The sequence below is a fragment of the Battus philenor genome, unplaced genomic scaffold (genome assembly GCF_028537555.1).
Source record: "Battus philenor isolate CCGP_79_NKW_IND1 unplaced genomic scaffold, ilBatPhil1.0.hap1 SCAF_25, whole genome shotgun sequence".
Classification (NCBI taxonomy): Eukaryota; Metazoa; Arthropoda; class Insecta; order Lepidoptera; family Papilionidae; genus Battus; species Battus philenor.
The window spans coordinates 9,997,255-10,021,527 of NW_027181688.1; the positions used below are offsets into that span (position 1 = coordinate 9,997,255).

The following is a 24,273-nucleotide window of genomic DNA, read 5'->3' on the forward strand; positions in this document are numbered from 1 at the left end:
AGAAGATTCTAGAAGATAAGAATTTTCTATATTTACGGCAAACACAAAATATAATACAAAATAAATTTACAGTACAATAAAGCACTCTTGCGTCCCTCCATGGGCGCAGATGTGGTGGTATCAAGTTACCTAAAGCCGTCTCGCTCACACATTTTCCATCTCTTTTATACATTGTTTCAATTCGCACGTACGAAGCTGTTGTACACAATTTTAAACTATAACCTACAATGTTAAAGATAGTTTTTGCTTGAAAGACATTAGAAGAAATCGTTCGAATTTTGAATTATTATCGGATAATACCAATTGTTTATGTTGTAAGTGATGAATGTTATTGTGTGCGATGTTCGCGATGGATTTTAAAACTTATAGCAAAGTCACAAAGATTATTTTAGATTGTAGATTGTACAAACCATTTTTAAATTTAAATTTAATATGATGCAAAGATAATTTGATTAAGCATACATTATTTTCATATGACGAAATGTATATACATGGTTATTGATTATTGGTGTATAATCTACAAAAATAGATGAATGTTTAGCTTTGTTACTGTCAATAAATATTATAGTACACCCTATTAAAAACTCAATGTTTTTAATTATTAATAACGCAATTATGATATAGTAAGAAAAACTGTTTTAAAATAAATATTGTTTATTATCTGTCTCTGCAGACTTTGCACCACCAGTTCTCTGTCTGTCGTATTTCAATAGAAAAAAATTAATTAATTTAATAAGTTTTATAGAGATCACTTGATACATGGTGATTTTAAATAGTTGTAAAAGCTTTAAATCTTTTTGTTAACATATAAGTTATACATTCGCAATTATGTAAGTCCGGTATTTTCGAAGACGTTCGATAGATCAGCTGGATGCCCACTGCAAGGCGTAGGCCTTCCTTAAAGATCGCGGGAAGTCGCTGGATTCGGGCAGCGGAAGACCGGTCATCGATCTTTATCGTCTAAAAGCTAAAATTGTTTAAGATGTTGAAATGAATTCTGACATTGGAAAGAAGGATACATTCCAATATCTACACTTGAATATAAAGGATTGGTTTATTGCGAAAAGATCTTTAGGCTGGCCTCTTGATAATGATACAGATAATTATACCTGTCTCAGACGATAAATAATGAAATAATTAGGCCAGTATTCATCCTAATATCTCCATGCGTTTTAATATTTAAAATTCAATAAAATACTTGATTTAAAAGGGAAATAATGTTCAAATAAAAAAAACAAACAATAATCAAATTTATTCCTTATTAATAAAGCGATTTCATTAAATTTGTACTCAAATGTTAAGCGAATAAGGTCGATTACTACATTCATAAATTTTATTTTAACACGTTGACGTATAACAATACAAGCTAAATTGAGATCTATCACCAAACAATAGAGTTGTTAATTATATTAAACATACGTTAACGTAACGTGAACGCACTCGGCCTCGTATCGGGTTACGTACGAAGCCGGCCAAATGGGTAGGCAAACTGTAGGGTGACTACATTGAAATAAATTCACGGATATAATGAAATACAGTATTTTTATTGCCTATAAACTTATGATTTTCTAGTACCACTTGACAATCTTTTCCCTTGTACCCCTCGTGAATATTACGCAAACCGAGAAGAGCAGAACGCACGAATGAGTCCAACCTCGATTAGCTAAAAATGAAGACCAGGTTCTTGACAATATAGTTCCAAAGCCCTACGTTATTTTTCCCACATCGCTAACAGACTGATAACTTCGATAGATTGGTTTTAGGGAGACACGGTAAAAGACCACGTGGACGATCCACGAGCATATCTGATCATGTGAAATCAATTACTGAACTAAAAACGGGCACGGCTTTCAGTAATGTAGAGATGGATGATAAGAAAACCTTATAATAATGTCCACAAACTTTCGAAGAGTATTGATATAGGCAACATAATTTGGTGGAACGTGTTATGTAACTACCCGAGCCGAAACTCCTGACTCCTTGGAGTTAGTTACTTTAAAAAGTTTTAATAAGAGTATCTTAAGTATATTGAGAAGTTGCTGAATTCTGGCAGCATGATGGTCATCGAGGCGAACTTTAGACGAAGCCTATGCCAGGCAGTGGGCGTTTATCGCCTGATATGATGATGAGCGCATATCCAATTAAAACTCGGTGATGCTGTATATTCCAGAAAAGAGATTTAGTTCATGATAAAAAGATTACAGAGCTAGCTAATATCTTCACAGCCTTTGGTCTAGTGATACTCTTTGTAATCGATCTACATCTAGTATCCAGGTCTACCTCAGCTGGCGTTTCGATATCTACTGAATTGAATAATGGCCCTCGCATCGACTTTTGAATAAGGCATCAAGTATTGTTATAATATAAAACGTAAACCCTTAGTGCCTCATTCAAAAAATGCACCTTTCGGTATAATGGTATAAGTAAGGAGGAAACGTATCCCCATTAAGGGGGAGAGGAGGACAATTTTTCTTTCAAAAAGTTTTTTCATAGGATTTTGTAATATATCTTTGGCATCATATTTGAACATGTATCTTACATGTTTCAGTACACTTGACATTTTGAATAAGGACTACTGTATTCTATTGTTTGGCGACGGATCATCTTTCATCACTATTAGCCGCAAGATGTCCATTGCTGGACAAAGGCCTAACCTAGGGACTTACAAATAGTATCGCTTGGTATCGGTGACAGAAATGAGCGATAGTTTATCTCTAAAGGACCTAATAAAACACGTTCAGGAATATCCATATAGAAAGTAAATCATGGTTACAGTAACAAAGTACTCCCTTCACAATACGTGTGTGTGTTAGCCGTGTTTATTTATAAACTGCACAGCGTCGCTTGAAACTATAGACGGGTGCCATTTAAATAGTGATGTGTTGGTACAGTCTGCGTAAATTTATCTATAAAATTAAATATTTCATATAAAAATTACAACAATACTCCTAGCTTAACTAGGAACCGGAAGTTACATACATATTAATGCCACCTCAGTACAAGTCGATCTATATTATTTATGGATTTTTGACGCCATTTTTCGAGCTACGTAAATTCGTATATGGGATTGCAAAGAAAAGAACGTGATGCAATTTTATTTTGCGAACAACTATTTGCGCGTTACTGTCGCATTAGAGTAAATTTTACTGCGGCATTAATACGTAAGAACCAACTTGAAGACGAAACGGTAGAAAACGTTATAAGAGTGTAATGTCCACTAGGTAGACCGATGTCAAGCTCGCGGGAAGTCGTTTAGTAGTCTATGGCTGTGTTTCCTAACATATAGCCCACGCACAGTGGATCGAAACCATCGTAAGGACTTTTTTTTAACTTTTTTTAATGCCATGGACCTTGTAAAACTGAATCGAAGTTTAGGCAAAAAAATGTATATGTTTTTATTTGTATGGAGCCGAACCAAAAGAAGTAAATTACTGCTAAAGTATATAGATCAACTTCGAAAAAAAAGGAAAAAAACCAAAAAAAAAAGTGTTAAGTCCGTCATACGATGGTTTCGATCCACTGTGAGCTGTTACGGCTGGAACGTTCTCGAATGGCGACCACCAGCAGTTAGATGCCGCGTGTGTAGGCTCCACACTAGGAGCGACGACATAGTCCAGGCCATGGGAACTCGCTGGATGCGAAATGCCGGTCATAGTAATAATCTCAGAGGCAAGCCTATGCCTTGCATTGGCTGTCTATCGTCTGAAAATTGTATGAATACCACTGAAATCGATCACGAACCGATTTATACGACTACAAAAAAACTTTCATTAAGTTCAAAACAAAGCAATTAAATAATTATTCGTAAATTCGTAAACTAGGGTCTCATTCGCAAGCTTACAACTCAACGAGCCATGCAGAAGGCTATGCTCATGGTTTCTCTGCGAGATCAATTTAGGAGCGGGGATAGAAATGAACTGGATATTAAAGTGAACAGGGGCAGGCTACATAGCGCGCAGAACAGATGGACGCTGGGCGATTATACTTCTGAAGTTTAGACCACGGTCCAGCAAGCGCAATGTAGAACATCCACCGGACAGATGACGTTATTAAACAAACTGTATTGGAAATATATGGGAGTGGTCTATGTTTAGCAGTAGACCTTCTACAGCTGCAATGATGATGATGATTGAATTTACATATGGCTATTGGGAGCTTATACTTCTGAAGTGGACATCACGGACTGGCAAGCGCATCGTAAGACGTCCACCAGTAAGGTGAACAGATGACTTTGTAGAAGTTGTCTGAAGACCTAGATGGAGTCCTCTTTTAACCAATACAACCTATCTAGCAGTGGATAGACTGTGGCTAGATAGATGATGATCGTGGCAGTGTATTACTGTATAAATTAAATTGTATTAAATAATTACAGTTACATCTTTTGAAAGGAATTTCAAAAGAGATGCATTGCGATATTAAAACGCGACACTACCTTAAAAAAATTTTGCTTTGAAAGCAAATTTTAGCTCGCGGATCTCCTGTTTCCGCAAGCACGATATCGATGAAGCTGCACAAAGTCTAAGCCGACTAGAAGCATGACTTAGCATGCATGAAAGGACAATTAATATATTAAGTAAGGAAAGGACCAATATTTAGCTACTTCCACACATGTTTTAATTTGATTAATAAACGCGCCTGTTCAGCTAGGCATGCTGATTTTAAATATTTAATGGAATCAGGCGTTACCTTGCGGAAGTCCATCCTAAGTAAGAAAAGGACCAATATTTAGCCACTTCCGCACATGTGCGGAATTATTATATTAAAAATGTTGATTTAATAATGACGATGAAATGTATTTTTGTTTATTCATTCTTTTTTCACATTGTCTAATGGCGGACTTGATGCCGTATAAGCATTGTCTTATGGTCAATCTAAGGCGGTGCTGAGATAACGAAGGCAGGTGTGGTAATGTTTTACAAAAATTATTTTATAATATGTAAGAGTATATAATAAATACTATATAGACTATTACTTAAATAGTCGGTATTGGCTTCACCTAAATATGTCTATGGGGGATATATCATAATCGCCACATTTGTCAGGCAGGTTGGCGATCATAGTGCGGTATTATTTGTTGCACGCTGCTGCCCGTCCATCAAAAATTTGTTTATCAACAGAGGCAATCCTATATAATTGATGCTCAAATTGTGCATTGTATAAGATTGTATCCTGGGAATTGAACCAGCAACCTGCGATCGCAAGTCTAAGTTCTCTATCGCTGGGCTACTACTGTTCGGCTTATACTGCTGGTGTAGTGGTATCATGCAAAGCTCTCATACACAAATAGGAGTACAGAATGTTTACATAAATTACGCATACGAAAATATATGTACAATATAATACGCAATTATAAATATCAAGCAACGCCGGGTAGAAAATTATACTAACGTTTCTATCAGTGAGATGGAAGGGTAAGTAAAACAAATCGAACATAGACGCGTTGGCATTCAGTTTAGCATCGGTTGGCAGACCTGCCAACTGATTGACAGTTAAACTGAATATGCTATACGTGGGCGGAGCGTAAATATTTATGACCACATATAATCTATAATTAAAACACAGTTTAAACAGACCGTCCAGGGTCCTTTGTGGGCAAAGAGGGGCAGTTCCTGTAAAGGCAATTCCGAAAATATCTAAAATATGCTATAATAACTGAGAAACATTCAATCTCCTTTTAATATTATTAATATTTTAAATAGGTCGAAATAATCCAAATATAAAAAAATAAATCTGTACCTACTGTACCGTTACTGCGGCGTCCTATACGTGATTCTCACAACAATAATTTGTCTGTCACCGTTCAATATAAAAATTAATGAACACGGAACATGACTAAGTATGTTGACAACAAAAGTTGCGTTTTATATAGTTCATCATCACCATCATATCAGCCGATATACGCCCACTGCAAGTAGGGCTTACAATACAAAACTAAAATCTGATTACCGGTATTTGATATTTGAAATATCAGGATACCGGTATTATTTATAAAAAAAATACTTGTTACGTTTTTTTTTATATCTGTTGTTATATTGACTTATTAACAAATAATATATGAAATAAAATAAATATTGTTCTGAAATGAGTAGATATTACTTATTGTATAATATTACATAGAGAGTTGGAGTAAATAGATACATAAAAAAGGTAAAAAGTAGATATTAAATTCTATGTTACATTTTACATATAATAGGCTCGCGTTGCATTATATAATCAAAGAAGAAAAATATAATTAAATTGAATGTGTTTATGAAATAATATTAATAACTTGCACTTTGTTTATTTAAGTATGCTCTTAAAAAATATAAACAATCGTTTTGTATTGCCGACACCGCCGCTTCTCGATGGTTCCATACTCGGTTCATCGGCTTGGTATGTGTTATGCCTGATATACATTTTAATACAATCAAATTGATTATATATCTTCAAAAAAATTTCTTGTGATTATTTAATATTATATTAAACTTCATTTATATTGGGCATAATTTCAATTTTTATCAACTAATGTAATACCGAAATACCGGTATTTTTACATGGATACCGGTTTTTAATAACGGACAAAAGGATTCCGATGTTCGAGATCCCGGAATCCCGGTATTGTAAGCCTTATCTAGAAGGCACAGGTCTCCCCCAAAGATCGCCACGTTCACCGGTCTTCCGTTGCCTGCATCCAGGGACTTCCCGGCACCTTGCTTATGTAGTCTGTCCAGCTAATGAAGGGCCGACTTACTCCACGCTTACCGTCTCGTAGTTGCCACTCAAGAACCTTTCGGTTCTTCCCCAGCGGCCATCTGTTGTGACGAGCGATTTTCTCCGCCCTCTACCATTACAGACTAGCAGTTCTTCATGTTACACCGGTGACCTTCTTTATTGCTCCTCATTCTCAAGTTATGGCCAAGGGAAAATATATTATATTTATATATATATATATATATAGAGAGAGAGAGAGAGAGAAGATATATGCCGGAACATCGTCACTTAAACGGCTTCGTGAAGTCAAAATTTAATTAATACATAAAGACTATATACTAATATTTATACGTTTTTAAACTTTCCAAGTTACATGGTATACATCGTCACCTTTGGCTGAATATCTGGAAGCAGATGTCATAAACAATAAAAAAACAAGCAGAGCCGTCAGCAACCGTCAATTAAATGAAGTCATATCGTCGGATTAATCTTTATAGACCAGGCTTTAATCCTATTTAACAGACCCTTATCCATTGTGCCTCCATGCGGAAATTGAGAGAAAAAAAAAAGGTACGAAAAGCGGACGGATGAAGCCGTACGCGTTTTTAATTATACCTTCCCAATGTTTTACGGTGTCCTGGTACTTTGGAGTTATACACGTAAATTAAGAAAAAAATGTGTGCTTTTTCAACAACAATTTTAATATTTATATCTACTTCCTACTAACATTCTCTCGATTATAACTCTACAATCAGCAGAAACTCGACTGCCATAAAGTTTAATCAAATGAGTATATCGCAGAAAAACCCAGGTCATCTAGGTAGTTCGTGGAATTGCTTATAAGTAGAGGTACGGACAGTGGTGTACCAAGAACTTTTGCCGCCCGGGGCGATCTCCAGTTTGCCGCCCCTTCTATTATAAGTCAATCAAATAGTGGTTTTTTATAAATTAATACACATAAATAAATTATTAAGTTATTTAATCAATATTAATTAATACACAGAGTAAATTTTTTTAGACATATGTGTATGCACTCGTAAACATATTTATATAATATCTACTCTTCTTTCTAGCTTTCATACTAGAAAAATCGTGTATAATGCTCTCAAAATCAAAATTATTTGTAATTTCTTGTTCTATTGGCAATATTGCAAGAGTTTTTGGTCTTAATTGACTCATTGTAGAACGAAGATAATTTTTTATAAACTTCAATTTTAAGAAGCTTCTTTCGCAACTACCGACACTGATTGAAATTGTTAAAAAAATTCTTAACAAAATTACAATGTTGGGAATAGAATTTTAGTTTATTATTCAAGAAAGAAAATAAATATGAAATGAATATGTTGCTTTTCACAACTATAAGTAAATTTAAAAAATGCCGCCCCAAGGTAAGTGCCGCCCGGTGCGGACCGCACCCACCGCCCCCCCCTAGGTACGCCACTGGGTACGGAATTTTCGCAAAAAAAAAATCACCAATTTCGCATTTATATTTTTCAAAATTTGCAAATTTCGCATTTATACTTTCAAATTATTAAATTTGGGTAAATTAGGCATTTATTAAACAAAAATTTTTGTTTAGTAATTTTATTGCTAAACATGAAAGTAAAATTTAACAAAATTCTAAAGTACAAGTCTTAACATCAAACAGTTTTAATTAATTAAAAGATAACATTGTAAAAAATAAAGATTCGACTTTTTAAACGTCGTTTTTTGGTCTGTACGACGAGATTTTATATGCAGAAGAAGCGTTAAGCGTCCACGCTGTTAATTGCACTATGTAATGCTGCTTCAGCAAAAAAACGAAAAGTTTCAATTGACGGCTAATAATATGTCCTGCACATTGGGGTTTTTATTTATATTAATGGACCGAATAATTAGCCTATGACAGTGTGCATATTTATCAATTAGCTCATTTTGAGGAAGACCTTGGAAAAAAGAACAATACCATACATTTCGCATTTATTCGCATCTATTTCGTAAATACGAAACTTCCGTACCCCTACTTATATGAAGCGGCACCAGGCGGGGCACACCGCTCGTTCAACCGATGTCCGTTAGGGCAGAAAGGTTCTCAAATGACTATCGCGTACTGATAGACGCGTGGGTAAGCCCCGTCACCAGGTAGACTGACGACATAGTTGAGGTCGTCAGAAGTAGCTGGATCAACAGCTGGCAACAGATGGCAGCGCAAGACTGGTGATCTTGGTGATCTTTGGGTGATGCCTATTTCTTGTGCTTATTGTCTATCGGTTGAAAATAAAAGGAATGTAACGTTTTTTTTTTATTTTAATTTCCATTTTTAAATTTACAGTCTTTCTTTTAAGCTTGTGGCCTAGTGCTTATCCTGAGTTTTATCTAGAAATATACGGTTTAAAATCACCTTTATTATTATCAATCTAAATTTAAATAGGTTCGTAAATAGGTAGTGATGTGGTCGCTGCCGTTGAGTTAGTGTCATTTAAATTATGAATAATCTTTGTATATGTGTAAATACGCCATCTCTCAAATATCGTTTTCCTCGCCATGAAACAGGAACGAATACATACTCGATCGATAACTTACCTTCACGCGTATATATGTCATTACAAGGAGGTAAAGCTAGAGTATGTTTGGGCTCTTTAAACATTCTTTTCTTCAGGGGTGTTAAACTCTTGACCCGCGGGCTGCAATTTTGGAAGTTCGGTCTATAAAATTTCTCCCGAAATAGGAGATATAGTGTCTAGTAGTAGAATATATAGTATCAGAGAAGAGATTTTAAGTATAAAGACTTGAAGTACGCAATAAAATACTTTTATGTATGTTTATTACAATGTAATAATGAAAATATAAAAAATGTTTCTATGAATTTTTTTTGCGACCAATCTAAAGTTATGCATTGATTATTTAGCCCAGGTTTTGAGTTTGACACTCCTGCGGTATATGATTCTAAGTAGATTGTAATATATATATATATGTGTGTGTATATATATTAACCGTTTGCTAAGCAATACTTGTAACAACGCACGCAAACTGAGGGACATATTTTGACTTCGTTGTCAAATAAAATACTCACAATTGGACAAATTTCAATCAATTTTATTAACTCTATTCTTATGTAAATTTTTAAATGTAAAATTGTAAACTTCAATTGTTTCTTCCTTTATAAAGTTAACTTTATGAATATATTACTTTAAGTTATTGATGTTGGCGCATATCTAGGTCCACAAAAACACTAAAACTGCGGTTTTCGCGCAGGGTTTTAGCGCTGCGTAGCAGTCAAACGGTTAAAATACTGTTAAATTCTTTTTACTTATATTATCTTAATGTTATTATGGACACATCTGAGCATGTATATTTAATAATGAATTTATCGAAATTCTAGACATCTCGAATTTTTCATTCAGAAAATTAGGCCAATAATTATTTATTATATCTGCTTAAGCACTAAGTAATTAAAAGTATATTTAAATCATTACGAGATTAAAACCGCATAGTCAGAAGCAAGACGTTAATCAAATGAGTTTTAATGAAACAATAACTGTATGCCAACACGACCTACATTTTGGCTTAGTTGCAGATTGAAATATTGCAACATATGCATTGTGTGAACAAATGAAACCTTAGCTGAAATCAATATCGCAATTCTAGGAACACGCGAGGTGGGCGCTAACGTGGGTTTGATTCCGAAATAAAATAGATTTATTTTAAATAAATAAGTAAAACCCAATTGTTTTCAATTGGAACTCACACACATACACACAAGCGCGCGCACGCACGCACTCACGCACAAACAAACACACACGCACGCACGCAAACACACACACATAAATGTATATGGCACTATTGTTATATCACACCAGTTATTGGTAAGAAAACAAAGTTTCAGTTTAACAAATGTGCTGTTAAAATGTCGTCAATGTAAATATATAAAAAATTACACAGTTACAAGCTTATTCTATCTATTGCGTTTCAACGCATTGTCCACTGTCATCGAAATTTCGACCATGTTTTCACGAAATACTTTCTTCCACATGCCTTTAGGTCAAATATCTTTCGATATTTTGTCGGGACACGGTGTAAATATTGAACTAACAGAATGAAACATGTGTTTGTTTTGCACCGAACATACTGTTTAGCCGTTAACTATAAAATAAGTACAGGTTTAAATTGAATCATTATAATGACAAGAGATAATAAGACATTACAATCTAGTTCATGGACCCGGAAGGGTCTCCGTGAACTCAGTACCGATGAAGCTGTAAAAGCCTTAGGGCTAACAGCATTAACATCTTCAGAAACAATAGAATAGAAGACATTACAAACAGAGCCCCCTTCGTGCAAAATAAACTAATTAGTAAGTGTAGGGATCTGACCACATCCCGTCAAACAAATTTTCTAATTTGATGCAGAAATCGGATTCTAATTGTAGTTTGTGTAATGCAGAGGAGAATGTGTATCATGTTGATGAATTATGCGAAGAATCAATATAAAACAGGCTCTCTAGGCTAGTATTTCCCGAACTTTTTTGAATCTTACCTCTTAAAATTCCTATGCCCCCTATGTATGTCCATTTTAGAATTGACCCTCTTAATATTCAAATTGCCCAGTTGTGAGGCGTGGGCCCCACATTGGGAAACAATGGTCTAGGCAATTTAAATTCGGTCTGTGCAATGTTAGCACCGCGCAATCTATTTTTTAAACAAATTCTATCTAACTGCGATACCGAAGAATGTGGCGAAAAAAGAGAGGCGATGTGTGTAACGGCTGTGAATACCAAATTAAAAATAAAGATAAAATAAAAAAAACAAGTATTTGCAGAGAGGATTACAGATACTAGAATTCAATAAGTTTTGGAAAGAACAGAATTGGTCGACGGCGATGCCAAACGCTTGTACTGTTAACGCAAGTGATGCTGTAATATTTTTATTGCATTAAAATCACCGTACGGCGGGTGGCAGGGTGACGCTTTGTAACGGGGGAGATCGGGGCTGCGACTCGCGTAGCATCATCAATAAGAAGTTTTTCTTGCAATGCACTGGCGTTTTCCTATTCCGAACAGATTTTTTCTCAATATAACTAAATTTTAAAATAATCCTTATGTCGCTATAGAGGTAAGATGTTCACTCTTAAATTGGCCGAAATATTTCAGCAGGTTATAGTGAGATTTCACTATTATACCTCTCGCTCTTACTTCTCTTCATCATCACCGCCACATCATCCGATAGACACCCATTGCAAGACGCGAGTCTAACCCAAAAATCGCCACAGCTGCGGCTCGTGTAAACCACACGAGAATTTTTCAGCTCAACAGCCATAGGTTGCACGATAGATGTACCCCTCCAAATGCCACTTCAAAGGAGCAATTCTTCGAGCTACATCGGTGCTTTTCATCTACGGATCTCTTCATTTTTAATTCGATCTGGCAGTAAAGCTCCGGGCACTGCTCTCTCTACAATTGCTCTGTGTGTGACCTTCAGCCGTCTTACAAGGTCCACCAGCATATTCTGTTTTATTTCGTTAACTTGGTCGCAATACCACCTCAGTTGCGTGGACTTAGTTACATTTGTTTCCAAGGGGACAATAAGTTTTACTAGTACCACTACGTTCAAATGACGAAGGATAGGTGTCGAGTCACCGTCTCTAGGAAAGCAGCCCAAAAATACCAATTTAATATGTCTTGAGAGGGTTTTAATAAAAAAGGTGTATTGTTAGATTTTTATACCATAGATATTTGGGCGCGAACACATTTGACTTGACAGGAGCAATTAATATCGAATGTCCACAGAACAATAAACACGAGGGTATATCGTATGACCGAAGTGCGGTGGGTAGAGATAGCGGGGTAGCGGAGCGGGTGAGGGGGGTAGCTTGCGCTAGTCACTTCGAATCATCGGGACCGTTTGACGTAGGCGCGGGCAACTACTCCCCCAAACGAAGTAATCGGATACGCAAGATGGCGGCCTCGACTTTTTATCTTAACGCTAGACTTAGATCGGTGGGAAACGGTTTTGTGGAGCTTTTGATATGCATGTATACAGGGTGATTGGTTATAGGTGCAAAAGCTGTTCAATTGACATATTCGTGAACCATGAAACAGTTTCATAAATAATTATTGACGAAATGATAATATAGTAACAAAAAACTGTTAAAATTCAGATTATTACACTAGTACTCCATATTAAAATTAATTATGGTTCACCGTCTCTCCTTGCAGACTTTGTAATGACAATAGGTATTAGCTTATTGCATTTCAATAGCGTTTCAGAGTGATCAATTTATACAGGACTATGTAAACTAAAATATTAGTTTATTTTTCTATCAAGGTCGTTGAGGATAAGGCCTTTGCTTCCGGCTTTATCGCAATCGCGAATAATAACAATAAAATAAATTAAACCTTTAAGATAATATTCCATGGTGTAAATAGGACCAGCGTTCCTCAAAGGGTGACCTATGCTTGGGCTGTCGCATTGTTAACCCTGTTAGAACCACACCTTGGTTTCTAATCTTTGCTATAAAATACCAATAAAACGCCATAAGTAATATTTTGTTTCTTATTTCAGCGGCGGAGCTGGTGACAAGCCGCTGGACTCCTCCACGGATGACGACAGCGACGCTCCACACCCCCCGGCGATTCCACCACAGCCGCTCTACCCTCTGTACGAACATCCTCTGGCTCATCTCCAGTATCACACCTGACAAACACGCGGTACCCTTCCTTACTTCCAGTAACATCGTCCTTCCATCACCTTATCCTAGACATTATCTTTCATAGTCTATCATCACAAACACATCTGTATCATACATTTCTTCTAGGTGTTACCAGATTTCAAAACAAGTGTGTAAATAAAAACGAAAGAGTTCTTAGTTAATCTTCATTAGATGGCAAAGAATTTATATGACCAAACAATATGACATAAATAAATAGATACTTAATACTCATACATATAAACATACGTGTATATGATAGAGAGATAGATTGGGTATTTTTTTAAATCATTGATGTCAGTTTTGCCTACGTCACTAATAAATTTATGTTCGAAAAATATATTATTTTTTATAAAAATGAAAGACAATTTTCGTGTATTGAAATTTATTAAATTATACAATGACCATTATAATTAAACACTGCTCATAATTTTTTGGTCTATACGGGCAAAAAACTGATACAGATAATTTGTGACCTCCAATTTTGTAGTAGATTTTATTGTCCAAAAATAATAATCTGATAGTATCCGATCAGGAGTATATGGTGATGTGGCTGTGTATCTTATTCAAGCTGTAAAACCTTTTGGCGTGTGACCAAACTTTGATGAGGTCTTGCACTATTGTTGGAACGCTACACCTGTTCTGATAATTTTGGCCTTATTAAACAACAACATAAACATAATATTATTAAATAACAACAGAGTCGACAGGCAGTCGAACGCTGCCAGTTACATTAAATACAATTAAGTTAAACAATACCATCTAATGGGAAGACCAATGCGAAACCGAGTATTTTAGAAATTCTTTCAGTAAATAATAAAAAAAATATATTAAATTCGTTTCATTCTTTTATATACAGCTCAAACTAATACAACAGTGACAAATCATAACAAAGAACTTTACGTTCAATATTTTATTTAAATAAATTCAATAGTAAGTAAAATTAAAAATTGTTTATTATTACTACACTTTGTTTTGGAATCTGTTAACAATTTTAAGAAAAGAAACATTGAGATGTGTGAACACTATGTATTTTATATTTTGCAATAATTAAAAACGATACTCAATATTGGACATAAAACTGTGAACAAGAAGTAAGGTGAAATTGTTTATAAAATATAAATTCTTAATTTATTTTTCTTGAAAAAGAATTTCGCTGTCGCTTTTTCCAGTCCTCGAGACAATTGGTTTAGTATATAATTCCCGGTATAGCCTTCAAGACCTTTTTTTAATTCAACTTTCATCTCCTCAATCGGGTCAAAACAGCGTCCCTGCATTGGACTTTCTAGGCGAATATGGTAGTTGCGGAATGATATCAGTCGAGTTTTTGGCAAAAAAGTGGAATAATCAATGCAATATGATATCGACCAATTAAGACTTGTCGCGTTTAAAACACAAAATCCTTTAAAACGGTTTGGGCTTAGCCAAATGATATTTCAATACTATCAAGTAATCACACCTAGTGTCAATGTTAAGCAAAAAGTTATTGATTTTTTGGACGTAGCCCTCATCGGCTTTAAATAATAATTTCAACTTACTTTGTGATCACAGTATAGTTTACAATTTGTATTATAAATATATACACATTACTTGTTTTATTACATAAATATAATAAATAATAAAAAAACATTACAAATAATATATGAAATAAAAGTTTTCTTTTACAATATTTCGATTTGAAACTGACATAAAATAATACTTTTATTTATTACGTAAACGTCAATAGGCAAAGGAGCAAGCATGATAGAGCCTATTTTTTTTTAAAATTCTGTATATAGTTCTATTTATGATTTAAATTAGGATATCATAGATTAAACAACGTTGAATAATTGTGCTGTAGCATAATTGTTATTATAATAATCGTTATGATTTAAGCTTTTTCGGCTAAGCTTTTGTAAAAGCTAGGTGTAGAATCCAGTATTTGTAATATTGTTTTTATTAACTACATTTATACGTACACTGACGTTCATTAAAGTCTTAACTTTACTATTTTCTTGTTGAGTATCGGTAATCTAGGCGATCTTTGTGGGTGGCCTATGCCTTGCAATAGGCATCTAGGATGATTTTTATTAAAAAATAGTTTACCTAATTTATTTTGAATAATTTTTAAAGTAAAAAAAGGACCTATGTTTAGCCACTTCCGCACATGCAGTGGTAGTCGTGCAACAAAGTGCACCGCCCGCCACAGGGCATCTTCAGGAAATTTGTTACACCGATTAGTGCCAAACACAGAGTTTGGCACTAATCGTGGAGGGGTGTAACGCGTGTTGAGTGGTTTAACGGTGGCAGTTATGTAATTCGCATTGTTTGCCGCATACGCATTTATCAGTGGGCTGGCGGGCGGTGCACTTTGTTGCATGACTACTACTGCATGTGAGGAAGTGGCTAAATATTGGTCCTTTTCTTACTTAGGATGGACTTCCGCAAGGTAACGCCTGATTCCATTAAATTTTTACAGTGTTATTATAAAAGGTGTGAAGATATTTGTGAAATACATCAAGGTCTTCAAATTACGATTGCATTCACGTAATATAATTTAATTTAATTACAAATAAAAGTAAAAATTTGTAAAACATTAAATTCGCAAAAACTTTGATTATTTTAATATATCGAAGAAATAGCATGATGTCAGCTTTTTATTGGCATAACTAATATCATTTTAGTAAATACAATAAACTTAGTATACACTAACTACAGTTTAGAAGATCCTTCGTATATTAGAATCAACGGCGTAAGAATGTCTTGAGAGATCAAAAGAGACACCAAGACTTAGAAAATATTCTTTTACATACAATAACTTCGGTCGGAGAAGATGTCGAAGAAATCCTTTAGAAATCCTTTTTGATTGGTCACAGGAGTGAAGGTCATCAAAAGGCTTTTTTTAAATTTATGTCAAATAATCCTGTATGAGGTGATTACTTTAAAATCCTATTGGAATGCTGCAGGCCAGTAATTTCAGACAGTACATTTTATCTGATTTTTAAAGTAATTTTTACTATATTATAATAAAGTTGTATATTATTTATGAAATCATTGATTTTTTGGTTAATTGATATACGTTTATCCCTTTAAATATTTTAAACCTATAATCATTTAAATAAATAAAATCATCATGTGTTTTCTTATATAAATAAATAATTTACATATATCTAAATTTCAAAATAATTAGATACACCCCGTATATCTCTGCTTAACGTTTTGAATTTCAATATTACACACTGTTGTTAGTAATTTTGTAAACATATTTTAGGTGTACCTTTTTATTGACCGTCAGTGTACCTCTGAAATATATCTCGTGTATATCAACGTAGATATAAGTAGAGTAACCAAAACAAATATTTATTAATAAATGCGTTTAAGTGATTACTGTTTAGTGTCGAACGCGTAAGTGAATGCTATTGTAACTTTAAAGGGCGTCGATTAGCTTCCAGATTTTTTTTAAAGAAATGCGTGTTGTTATATAAAATGTTGTTTTATTTTGTTATCAACCCATGTTCTATCTTCTTTTTGTGGTGTTACACGAATAACGTGGATTATGTAAAGTGGGGCGTTTCGCATCAACTTTACCCACTAATTAACTTTTGTAAAAAAGGATATTATCAACTTTTTAAATAAATTAGAAGTTTAGAAGGTGTCAGCACTAGAAATAAATATATGCTTGTAATAACAGGTGATGCAAAAGTAATGTTATAATTTGAACTAGCGGCCATTTTGTTATAAATTAAAAAAAGAGCTCTGTTTTTGACAAAAGCACAGTGACATTTGGCGCTATTTGTAAAAATTAAGACACGTTTACTTTATGACATTACTTTTGCCGCCTGTTGTATTTCGCTAGGCTGATAAAATTAGTAACTCTGATGGTCAACTATGTACGGTATCTACACTCCATGTATATTTGACAATTCTAAGATTTTCATTAAGCAAAAACTTTTTTGATTAATAATATAGCTTGGGAACTTATCTATTACTGCATTTAGGATATATATGTTTTTAATGACCCCGTTTTCGGGGTCCTATCGTTCTCCTATCATTTTTTAAAACAGGTACTTAGGAGGGAGGCCTCCTAGATTTACAATGAGCCCGATGGAAGCGGCTCGCATCCGATCCAGAGTCTTAAAACTTGATCGCTTGTGTCCACTATATATGTGGCTCCAACGGTCTTCTGTGCTCGTGTGTTTTATTCTCTGTTACTTCAACTGGCCAACTCGCCCTTTTAATTTATTTTGTTCAAGACATTGGAAAAGATTTATGCTGATACCTAACTGACATTTTACGTTATAAGCACAAATAAAATACGTAAATCGTAGTACCTATCCTGTTAGGATTTGTCACTAATTTCAAGAAAATTATAATGAAATAAATTCAAAAATGTGATTGCGTGTGATTTATTAAAAATAATAAAATTTATGTTACATAATCAAATCTGTCATAGGTTCCCTGGTCATCGTGTCAAATACAACAATATCTGGATTCATGTGGAACACTATGTCTATTGTTTCCTTCGACTTCGCTGTGCTGGCCATTCCGCTGTCCGACATCATTTCGTCAACGTCCAACGCCCAGAAGTGGTGATCTTTGAATGAATCTTTATAGTTTACGGCCACCGTCCCAGCGATGGTAGCTGTATACTCCATCTCTAAGGTGATGGTGAACTTAGTTGCGAGGAGCTCAGTGGTGACTTTCTGACCAGGTAGAAGAATCAGTTGCATGTCGTTGGAACCCATTAACATAGTAGTGGATTTCTCTGTGTTCAAACCCCATAGAGATGTATAAGATATAGTTGCGTTACCTAAACGAATGGAGTAATTAATTCCATTGTTAACAGTCAAGTCTCCATCTTTAGTCCAAAGTGATGATACTGTGTTTTCTAGATGTTTCGTCAAACCCAAGTTAAAGGTTTTCGGTTTGGAGTCATTATTCTCGAAGTTTTGACTTGCAACTGTTATAGTTTCGCTTGTGATGTTCAAAACTCGACCCTGCATAGGGGTCAACGTTCTAACTACCTCCTCCCAGTTGTACGTCTTATACAGATCTCCGAAAGGCGTCGGGCTGCGTATATATACGTTGTCGGGTCGTTTTCCGAAGAATTTCAACGTGTTCATCATCAACGTATCCTCGTCTAGATCGAAAGTCTTACGTTCCGTTTCGGATAACACGTTTTTGTCCGTTCCAGTGAATTCTATGTTAACTGTTTTGTCAATTTCACTAAAATCACCCTGTATTTTGACATCTATTCTTGCAAGTGACAGCGCGGGAAGAAGCAACAGTAAATAGTGGAACGCCATCTTGAATCTGTAAAAAGATAAAACATTTATTATTATTTATTCCACTGTACGACTTTTTTTAATGGCCGCCATTATTGGGAACCTCTCGTACTCTCTATCTCGTTGTAGGACAGGCTTTGATATTCTTTAATGAATTTTCCACCTTATACTTCTCTTTTTCCTGTACTCTTCAATCATTCTTCGTATGACCTATCTCCTCTTCTTTTATTCTATAATTTTCTATCATTATCATTCATACTTATTTCCGTTCATTCATCACTGTGAGACGTTGGCCTCCCTAGAAAATCGTCACGATGATAGATCTTGGGCTGCCCGTATCCAGCTTCTTCCCGTGACCCTGACTATGTCGTTAGTTCACCTAGTGGGTGGGACTAACCACGTCGCTTGTCCGGCTCGTGGCCGCCACAGGAGAACCTATCCATCCCAATGGACATCAGGGATGTGCCCCGACCCACTTCAGACAAGCAATTCTTCGAGCAACATCGGTGACTTTGGTTGGTTCGCAAATCTCATGTTTGAGTCAATTCCGCAGCGAAGCTGCAAACATACCCTTCTATTGCTTATAAAGCCCATCGTAAACGACCACGTCCAGGATCCTTATATCATCACCGGCAACACACACTGTTCAAAGACCTAAAAGTTTTTTATGTTACACATAAGCAAAGGGCAAAGCTAAAACTAGCAAATGGGGCCTTAAAAATTGACTTAAAATTATTTATTAGGACGATTTGTAACTTACCTGAATTTTATCGCAAGATCAACTAAATTAATATTAACACTCAAAACATCGCCGAGAGAGGAGAATGATGATGTCAAGCAATGGTGTGAACTTAAATAACAGATTTGTGTCACGTCTGCAATATTTTTCAGAGCTCAAGTCTTCTATGTTGCAGCTATTGTATGATTAGGACAAACATTAAAATGTCTCGACGAAGTTTTTAAATTAAATACGTTTCTTCTTTTAAGGAACAAAGTTTTGGATGGTTGTAAGTTTTGGATCCCGTTACAAGCGGCTTGCACCCAAGGCCCTCTGACGACTTTAGCATATTTACCTGTTCTTCTTTTGGCTAGACGTCCTGCACAGCGCTTTCTTTTCCATGGTCTCCAGTCCAGATCTCCTCTCCGTTTTAAAGTGACAGTGTCTTAATTTCAATTGAACTATTTTTGTTTTGTGTTCATTTTATGATTTTTCAAAACAATTCATACAAGTTATGTTTGATGGTTATTAGAATTGAAGGATGTTGCAAATGGAGGTTTTAAAAATTTTTGGATTTATAACATTATTTCTTTATAAAGAAAAAGCTTTTTAATACGTTCTTTCTCTGATGAAACGTCTTGCGACGGCCGTATCTAGGCAGTCTACCTCATGGGTATCCTATGCTGCCTTTACTGGTACAAGTTCTACGCGCTATGTAGCCTGTAGCCTTTCGAATCCGCCAGGCTATGTCAGTAACCTTCCTTTATGTACGGACCTTCTTAACAGTTTGCCAAGGGGACCCGAAGAACTTTATACAAATAAATAATAATTGGGTGAGGTTTATCTTAATTATAAACAGTTTGAAAGTGTTTAAATTAAGAAAATGTCTTATTGTACATTATAACTGCAACATAGAAAGTTATTTTCAGCAGTATGTGATAATTGTGCTATTAGTAAAATAGGAAATAGAAAAAATATTGACGTAGTTAATGAAATATATAAGTGGGGCGTTTAATAACATTGGCATAAATTTAAAAATACGTCAGCACTTTTTTTAGTACACAGCAAAAGCGAAACACGTGACATGTGTTGGATATTTTTTACGGAAAAATTAAATGTTTTTATATATATCTTTAGAGTGACTGTTCGAGAATGTTATAGAGCATTGTGTTAGAAATGAATATACTGACTGCTGCTTTTTTAATACGTATACGAACCAGGGAACCTCTAGAGGGCCCGAAGACAGTCAAGGTCGGGGGAAGTCGCCAGGCGAGAAGCAGAAGACCGGTCATTGAGGATCTTTTGAGGAGGCCTATGCGTTGCAGTAGGCGTTTTAAGTACCATTTCAAATTGTAAACGGTGCGGGGGATGGTGGTGCCGTTGCTTACCATGAGTGCTTTTTGACATAATTGGCAGCGAATCTTCTGGACTACGTCGCTGTATATGCCTGCCTGCACCTTGGCAAGCCGCGTCATTCCCTTTTTATTGTTTATAGGCAAAGCGTTTCATCTGCGATGGTACATGCTTGCTTATAAGACCTGTTCAGTCTTAACTTGATGACTTACAAGTTATAGCTAGTCTGAAATAACGACGCCACCAGGTCGTTCCATTCCTGGGCTGTTCGCACTATAAAAATAGTCCGAAAACTCTTAGTGCGGATTCAAGGGATTTCAACGATGTTGGGAATCTTGATGCCCGATGGAAGAAAAAAGATGTTATAATAGCATTTTTTTCAAGTTTTTGTATAATGAACTTATAATAATTTATTGTCCTTATATAGGAGTGTAATCTCGTAAACATTTGCCCATAACAGTTACTAATTTTCTGAAGCCTAGAGAAGATTAGGTTCGCTTAGCCATGTTCAAGTTTACACGTTTTTTAACTATTAGTTCTCAGTAGTTTGTGTTAGATGTGGGCGCTCTTAGCCGTTTGGGGCTGATACAGCTTTTTCGATCACAGGACTCGGATCTGCAATCCGCGAGCTAAAATTTAAATTCCCCACTTTCTCGTGCGGCACTTGGATGTTATGTGGCTTATCTGTGACTCGGGTACACCGTTTCGTCGTCCCTTCGGGTGTCATTGGAGGGAGTAGTCCTCGTTCCGTAGCCGTTATTTTAGCTACTTCTGTAGCTCTCGGTGTTGAAGTTCCTTCCTTCAGGCGCCCCTCTCATGGATACATTACTTCCTCTAGATAAAAAAATGTATGTACAACGGGATTTATATTTGGCGAAACTTCTTCTTTGAGAGCTTCGACTCAGGCTACTACATTCTACTGTATTATAGAATTGGGTAACCATTATTAGGAGAAAAGAAAAAACAACAAAATATTGCTTCGACGAATTTATTCAAGCATTTTGAGCCTTAAATACAATGCATATTAACATATTCATTAAAAAATAAATAATACGTATACAACTAGGTACTTCGCCACACAATATATGTTGAACGACAGAATTTAAAGCGACGCAATACAAATATATATCTAACGCCGTTGTTTCAAAGCGGGTGTCTAAATTTACCTAAAACGGAGTCACATATTCAAATATAAAACCCGTAATTAACAAATTATCGTATTTAATTATACACGCGATTCAGTAACAGTTAATAGAAAACAAGGAATTTTGTCGTTGGCCGGGCGCCAGTTAATCACTAAATAATACGTAACGCTGACAGATCAAGCCCGATCATCTTGGCGATTCTTGGGGGAGGCCTATGTCTTCCATTGGGCGTTTATCGGATGACACGACGATAATATAATTTTCTAAAATCTCCTACAATCATAAAGGAAAGGTTTCTATGTGTTCTATTCGAAGTTCACTCAAGATTATTTTGTATTTGATTAAAACTGAAATAGGTTTAGGTTGAAGTGATTGTGGGCATGCCACATAGTGTCTAGAAGAGTTGGCTATGATCTACTCCTGAACCTAAGGTCCCCAATTGAAGGTTCAGGAGTGAAGACCAGCGCCCCGCAAACGGAGCGTCGGAGGACAGTTAACCTTGTTAAGGAGGATATAGGACCGTAGTTCTAGGCCGCTTTTAAACGGGACTATTTGAAATCACTGTAGGAAGCCTATGTCCAGCATTGGACATCCTACGGCTGACATAATGATGATGCAGCATGAGAGTTTTTACTGCCAGCGTGCTTCAGCTTGGACCACGTCGAGCTTTCGTTAGATAAGCTTTTAAAAAAAGACGCAATCTTTTTTCGTGTTATATATAGACAAAAATCGCGACGTGCGATCAAAATCATTAGGTTATAGACAAATATCAGTGAATTCTAAACAGAAAACATGCCAAATATATTGCTTATAATAAATGCGAGAAGTCGCAAGTGACATTTGCCGCCCGGCTAACGTAACACTACACATAAAACATTTTACATCAATTATTAATATCATTATTGCCATATATTAAGTAATTTAAAAAAACTTTTTCACAATCTGCCTGTCATATGTATAAAAATTGTAAAGAAATTAACAAGAAGTCAAATAAATTAAATTAAAAATGTACGCGCAACAAACAATTCTTAAACCGTCATGGCGTCCGATTAGTCGGCGAAATATGAAAACAATTGCCGACCTGAATTCTCCGCTGTTTTAATGTGCTACATAATTTTGTCACATAACTTTGTTCCTTGATTTTCTTGAAGGTTAGTGGTACAATTTGTTTTCAAAAATCAATTTCATTTTTATTTACATTAAGTTTATTAATAAAAATATGAAGTATAGATCCTAATTGGACTAATGAGAATTAGTCCATAGCAAATACAATTTGGGTTTTTAATGATCACTTTCACATACCTCCTCAATATAAGTTTTACATCAACTTATTTCTGTTTTACTTAAAAAATATTTTCACAGGGTTCTTTTTTTTTAAATTTATATCTGCATAATAATTCTGACAAATCAAGGGTGTTAACATAAAGATCGTATGCAGGAGAATGCTTTACAAAATTTTTATTTTAACGATATATTAATATTGAATTCTGGACACTTGGTTCCTGTCTTTTACTGAAATGAATCAATATTTTTTCTTTAGTTATTAAATAAATAATTTAATTATCATTTATATATTTCGGTACATAGTATAGATTAAAAAAGGCATATCCGTGTTATAACCTCACTTTTAGTACCAAAAATAGCTAAATTTATTCCGATTGTAAGTGAATATGAAGGTAGATTGTCATTGTTCAATTTAAAATTAAATTTGAACAAATTTAATGAAAAACAGCATATCCTTCTTATTTATAACGTCGTTGAAATTATAAGAAACACTATTTTATTTAATGAAAAATGAGGGTAGTTTGACGTTTTACAGAAAAACAAATTTCTTGCCTAAATTCAAACAAGCATAAGGAAAAACAGCATATCCATGCTATTACTTAGTGTTAAAATTACCAAAAACGCTAATTTTATTTAGACTATTTTAAGTAAAAATGAAGCTAGACAAAAGTATAATAGATAATTTTCAAGTCAAGTGAAAATGAAAGAAATTGAGATTTCTATCGATGTTATATTATTTTGAAAAATGTGCTTTATGCAAGAGCGAGCGTGTGAAAATCTACGCAGTGATTACAAGCGAATATTTAATTTTGTGTGTATGTACAAATTAGTTCGGTCTGCTATATAAAAGGATTCAGTGACAGACTATGAAATATGGAATCTCTTTATTGAACACCCCATGGGTTTTGCGCCTTGACCTAAGAGCCCCCAATAAACTTTTTTTTTGTGGTAAAAAAATCTCTAATACAATAGTGAAATAATTCAATTACAAGCTTTATTTATAACATAAAAAATCCTTTACACAAAAATAAAATTTTTAACAAGCTTTTCTTCAAAGAACTTGTTATATTTACTTAAAAACAATTTAAAGATCTTACACGGTAGTACATTGTAACTGCACACATTAGTGCATAAA

At 34.9% G+C, this 24,273-nt stretch overlaps 2 protein-coding genes across 2 annotated transcripts in view; one reads left to right on the forward strand and one right to left on the reverse strand.

Annotated features, from left to right (window-relative positions):
- Window positions 1–14,248, forward strand: part of so (sine oculis) — a 35,075-nt gene extending 20,827 nt beyond the window's left edge. The window contains exon 6 of the mRNA XM_068768264.1: window positions 13,230–14,248. Within this exon, the coding sequence (XP_068624365.1) occupies window positions 13,230–13,365 (136 nt within the window). The 3' untranslated portion in view covers window positions 13,366–14,248. The remainder of the gene's footprint in view (window positions 1–13,229) is intronic.
- A 3,535-nt stretch (window positions 14,249–17,783) lies between these two features.
- LOC137924873 (spherulin-2A-like) lies at window positions 17,784–19,758 on the reverse strand. Its single transcript, XM_068768256.1, has 2 exons — window positions 19,712–19,758; window positions 17,784–18,666 (listed from the first exon to the last, which is right to left on the reverse strand). Exons 1-2 carry the CDS (start codon window positions 19,756–19,758, stop codon window positions 17,784–17,786), a joined length of 930 nt encoding a protein of 309 aa, XP_068624357.1.
- Window positions 19,759–24,273: the final 4,515 nt, after the last annotated feature.